This window comes from Monopterus albus, unplaced genomic scaffold, assembly GCF_001952655.1.
Source record: "Monopterus albus unplaced genomic scaffold, M_albus_1.0 scaffold6.1, whole genome shotgun sequence".
NCBI classification, from domain to species: Eukaryota; Metazoa; Chordata; class Actinopteri; order Synbranchiformes; family Synbranchidae; genus Monopterus; species Monopterus albus.
The window spans coordinates 2,363,176-2,369,175 of NW_018127886.1; the positions used below are offsets into that span (position 1 = coordinate 2,363,176).

Consider the following 6,000-nt stretch of genomic DNA (forward strand, 5'->3'; position numbering starts at 1 on the left):
TGACTCAGAAGTGACACATAATCATGACATAGTCTGGATAGTGAAATACTGTACTTTATGCAGGGCTGTGTTTTCATCTCCAGACATAGAACTCCCCCATAAGATATGTTCACTCAAGTCAAGCACCAGACACAAATCCCCATGTAGGCAACATTTTCTGTATGAAGAGTTGGAAAATCAAGTAATGACAGGATACAGGCTTTTGGGTTGCGGCACTGATGAGTGAAACTAAACACACTGACACATTCCTGGAAAGTCACTTGTTTGCTTTCACAGAGTTTGATTAAACTACAAGTGGGAGATATGACAAAATAAACCCTAAATGACTTGTCAGAAATTTTGATATACTATATGGAACATTGGTTTTCTACCATTTTGCCCACTGCTGTGAAGACAGAACTGCATTAGATTTATAGGACTGTTGCATAAATCTCATGTTTTCACACATACAGTATATAACCAAAATCACAACATAGATAGATAGACTTTTGGTGAGGGCACAGCAACAATTCAGATTTTCCTTTACAAGAAAAGGTGAAAAAGGCCTCTCAGATGAATGGGTAAAACTATTGGTCCATTTTACCTTTGTTGCTTAATGCATTTGTGTTTTTATCCTTATTTACCACTTACCATTTATTGTCTTTTTATCAGACCTATGTGTGGTTCTGATTTGTACCTATATTTCTTATATGATTTTGTTGCTACCTCTGCATTCCTTAGAATTTAATGTTTTTATTATTATTGTTGTTGTTTTTAGTAAACATAGAACTTACATAATCCCACTGTATAGACAACTCAGAGTTGCATGTTCCTTGAAATGTTAATTAATTATTTATATAGTTATTATTGTGTATTAAACATAAAAGACTAATTAAAGGGATGAACCTTTGTTTTGGACCAACTTGAGTCCCCACAATGTGACTAAAGCCACACACAGACACACATCGCTGTGTTTTCATTCCTTGTGGGGACTTTACATTGACTTACATTCACTTCCTGTAGACTTATCCTAACCTTAACCATAACCACTACTTGCCTTACCCTAACCCTAACCCTGACCTTAACCTAATTATGACCTCACACCATAGAATTCAGTGATTCAGTGACAATTCAGTGACGATGTGAATGTGTTAACAGGCTTTGGTCCCCATTATGTAAGTAATACAAAGGCACACACATTAAGAATGCCAGTACTGTGAAATTTGAAACTGCTCTCTCACTCCATGGAAACATAAAGGAAAAAAGTGAGCACATACTGTACACACACACTCTTCAGTGAGTGTGACAAACTGATGACACTGTTGCTGTACTAAAAATTACACAACACCTTCAACCCAGTCCTCTGCAAATAGCACTATGTTGACCTGGGAGTTACTATTTTCGGGGGCAACTCTAAGCGACCATAGGAGAGTGTAACATTTCAGCAGTGTATAAAAGAGCCCCTGTAAGCATTCCTCCTGCAAAAATGAGACTTTACCATGTAGAAAAAAAAGGATAAGACAAGAGGCAGCAGATGAGAGAGGAAACAGAAGGGAGGAGAGAAAAAACAGCTGACAGGAGGGAAGAGAGAGTGGAGAGAAACAGGACAGGAAGAGAGAATATTAGAGGAGTGGGAACCTTATTCTGGAATAGCCAGCAACTAGAGCTGCAGACTCCACCCTCTTCACCCCTCCCCACGTTCCCTCTTTTTCTGTTTCTGTCTCTCTCCCGCTATCTCTGTTGCTGGCTCGCTCTCCAAAGCCGTCTCCCAGTCTGTCATTTGACCAGGCAGTTCACAGAGGCAAGAGCTCAGCACCAAAAAGAAAACAGAGGAAACAAGAGAGACACACTGAAGGGAGCGCATTCAGTCTAGTGATAACCTCGCTGGAATGTTTCCTTGGCTGCTTTTCACCAACTGAAAAACCCTGTGAGTGCGGATTTCTTCTTCTTTTAAAGACTCTTTCTCTTCTTCAGTCTGGATGTGGGCTTTAACTCTGTCTGCTGTCAACTGAGGAGGAGGATCAGCTGACACCTTTTTGGGGATTTATACATTGGGGAGTGAACCTCTACTTGTGTGAGGGTGAGATAGGGGGGAGCAAGAGGAACAGGGGGAGAAAGAAAAAGTGCCGGGCCATGCCCACCTCTGCTCATGGTTCAACAGCATGAAAGGGGGCCACCATCACCATCGCCACCATCGAGGCTGTGGCTGCCAGCATTTGTTCCGTAAAGTTCTGGCCAAGTGTGGCTGCTGCTATGCCCGAGTCAGAGGTCAGTGACACACACAGAATCACATGCACCAACACAGAAAAAAAAACGGTTGATTTTCATAAAGTTTTTCCTAAACCTTCATACGTTTATTTGCCTTTGGGTCCGTATAGGAAAAACTCTTTTGTGAGTCTGTTGTTTTGGTGTGCGAGAAGTTTCTTCTTTGTGTGTATCTTCTGATTCTACTGACCTGAAGCCATAACTCTTCTAACTCCGCTTTCCTCTTTCTCCAGTTTATACCTTGCTCTTCTTCTCCTCCACATTTTCTTAGATGTCAACCCACCTCTCCTTTATCTCTCCTTCCATTCCTGTCAGCATATGCTAATGTTTTAAGTGTAAGCCTCAAACCTTCTCGCCTGCTCTCTCCGCCTCCAGCTAAAGCAACAGATGTGTGTCACATACACATGTGAGCAAGCGGATGATAAAAGTCCTTCCCACATTTGACTACACAGGAAAGAGAGGACATGTATCTCACACTCTTCTATTAAAGATAGACAAGAAAAGACAGAGAGTGGGACTGTGTGTGTGTCTCTGTGTGTGTGACTGCAGGATTTAGAAAGTGACTGTCCTCACCATAATGAGTGTGTGTGTCAGCTGGGTATGTGCAGCATGTGGATGGATGAAACACACGTGGACTGGGCCACTCTGAAACATTCCTCTACCCCAAACAGTGAGAGCTGAACATAACAGCAGTGATCCCCCCACACCCTCCTTTCTGTATTTGTCTCTCCCTCCAGCTCTCCATCTTGTTGTGATGATTGCAGCAGAAATAGCAGTATAATGATGTGACTGAGGACAAGGAGCGGGTGGCATGATATGTAATAACAACAAGGCTGATGAGCACTCACACTCGCCTACAGGCTTGTCTGGAGTTTTTATTTTTATATTTTTTTTTACAAAACTCAGGCCTCACTGTAATATCAGTCTGAAAGCATGAAAAAACCAAACTCAAACTCCTCTGTTTTTTTACCTTGCAGCCTGTCACTTGCTTCTCTTTGTCCCTGCCACTTGTCTTGCGAACACACGCGACCTCTGCTACTGTGGCTCAGAGTCAAAGTTAAAACAGCAACAGCGGCTATTAGCACTGTTTGAGTTTATACTGTGGTGCATGCTGAGTTTGTTCCCTCCCATCAAAGGGATAAACAGTTAACTTATCCAGTGAAGTAGGCTTTCATATTATTGGTCAGTGTTGTTGGATACATACCTCAGATTCCTTTAGTTAAATCTCTTATGTAACGGATATTCTCCTTCTCCATTAGCCAGAGCTCCTTACTGCACCTCAACCATGTTATTACAGCAAATGCACGTACACACTTAGATTATAATATATGTGGGAGACTGCAAGAATAAAACATTTTACATAATTAAAAATAATCTCAATAAACATACAGTAAGACCATTATTCAACAGTCTGGGTTTCTTTCAACAGCCTTTAGAAGATCAGGTGGCTGTTTTTAATTCAAAATGACAAGCTAGGAAGTTTTTTATTTTCCATTTAGAGGCAGAGAAACTCTTGATCTCTCTTTACAATCCAAGTAGGAGAAATGTGAGCACTCTATCCCCTCTGGAGAAGCCACATTATGAAACTACTGTAGTGTGTTAGAGTAACTTAACTATTAATGTGATGCTATGTGCTCTGTAAAACCTCCTCAAAGAGCATGTAAAGTGCATTTTTATATTGCTGCCACTGGTTTGCTCCTACTTGTATGTTGAGAATATGTGCAGTCATCTCCAGTCATCTACTGTAAAGAGGTTTCTATAATTAACACGATGTCAGGGGGAAAACACTGGCTGTGGTGGAATTTTTAATAGCACTTATCTTTTTTCTCCTCTTTACAGCCTCATCTCATCTATCTATCTATCTATCTATCTATCTATCTATCTATCTATCTATCTATCTATCTATTTATTAATGAAACACTAGCCAAACTTGTGCCTGGATTCTCTGAGCTGAGATAACCAGGGTCAAAATACCAAAATAATAGCTTAGTGTGAGCTGCCAGATTTCTTGATGTGACACTGATATCAACAGCAAACAAAACATTTCCTCTTTAATGTAATCTTTATTGCAGTGACAGGCTGCCTTACTCTGCTGTGTCAGACAAAACAAACCTATACCTTTGACTGATTCTTAAAATGCCACTCCACTGACACAGGAGGAAATTACAGTGTGCTGCATGATTCAGTCCCTACACACTTGCTGGATGACGGCACACACTACAGTGTGACATTATGTCATACTGTATGCATACCCAGTACATGCCCACATTCACTCAGATCAACACCCTCACGTGTATCTTCCAGTGAATAAAGGACTAAAACTTAAGTAATTTCTGTTATTACCATTCAGAGTAAATGACTTGCCCAAGATGGTCTGCAGTGCATCAGAAAAACAGGCAAGTCAGTGGCCTTCTGTGGCGTGTCCTCACACAGCTTTTTCACTTCTTAAACAGGGGTGTGTAACGAAACAGGAACACAAGCAGTGGACTTCTATTTGTTGTTACCGTGTATGTGGTGCAGGAGTATTACAGGACTAACAAGTAGCAGAGTGGTAGGAAAAATAGAGTCAGAGGAAATATATGGCAGTATATAAACATGAGTGCAGCAGTAGAGATGGGATTATTGATCTGAGCAGTAGTCAGTATGATCAAGAAAACCAGAAAGATGGACAGGTGGGGAGAGGTGCATAATGAAAGAGAAAAGCATGCATCATTTTAGCTCTAATGTTAGGTGCTGCTCTGCACAGCACATTAGCAGACTGGCTGCGATAGGGCCATTAGTAAGGGCTGCTTCCCAGCAAAGACTGTTGACAAACCATTTAAAAATAGATGGTATGTCACTGTTTGATATTGTCAGCAGTCAGTTGTCTTCACAGCCCAGAGGGAGGAAGTGCAATGTGTGGATTCATTAGATCATATCTGATAGGAGGACTGCATTTTGTGTGTGAGGGAAAGGTGGAAAAGAACAAGTGTTACTTCTCAGTAACACACGCCAGAGCATGCAACAAGTCACCGAATAAATGTGTTTGCTCCATTTCGAGGATCAAAAGCCAGTGTTCAAACAAAGGAAAAACATAAAAAGCCTTGAGCTGGCTCCTGATGATGACGCTGACAACGTCTTCCTCACACATACATGGTGATGTTAAGCATGACATATGCCACTGCATTCTAAGCCAACACTGTCATCACATCTTTACTTCAGCACAACCTCCTACACACCTAATGGTATTTGTGATGCACCCTGAGGTAAATTTGATACACATAAATGCAGGCAGTTAGAGAGACAAAGCAAACAAGAGAGACATAAGGATGGAGTGGAAGTAAGATCACACTAAAACGAAGCAGTTTGTCATCCCCTCTCGGAAAAGAAAGCATTTTGAATGTTTGCCTTTGCTCTAGTTTTTCACTGAATTGGCTCTTCAGAATGCATGTTAGGCAAGCAAGCTAAAAATACAGACATATTTCTTGAATGGAAATGCATTACAATGAGGTAGATTCTCCAGTATATTTGAAGTTACACACATTCTGTATGCACATCATTTTAAAATATGTAGTCTAAATGTATACAAAATGTATTTATTTCCTTGTAGGAGTGTTTTCTGTAGAAGATGAGTGTGATTAAACTTTTAGCTTTAGCCTCCCTCCTCTGACAACATGACAACATTTCTCTCTGTCTACTCAAAACATCCATCTCTTCCTCTGTAAGTGTCTCTGTCTTCATATCCCCACCCCTTTCTTGCTCTCTTTTTCTGCCTCT

General features: G+C 40.9%; 1 protein-coding gene across 3 annotated transcripts in view; it reads left to right on the top strand.

Annotated features, from left to right (window-relative positions):
• arhgef25a (Rho guanine nucleotide exchange factor (GEF) 25a) overlaps positions 1-6,000 on the top strand; it is a 54,950-nt gene that overhangs the window by 21,102 nt on the left and 27,848 nt on the right. The window contains exon 1 of one of the 3 annotated variants that reach the window (XM_020617691.1): positions 1,637-2,247. The exons of the other annotated variants lie outside the window; for them this stretch is intronic. Within the exon in view, the coding sequence (XP_020473347.1) occupies positions 2,142-2,247 (106 nt within the window). The 5' untranslated portion in view covers positions 1,637-2,141. Of the gene's footprint in view, positions 1-1,636; positions 2,248-6,000 lie in introns of those variants that run through there. 3 annotated transcript variants of the gene reach the window in all.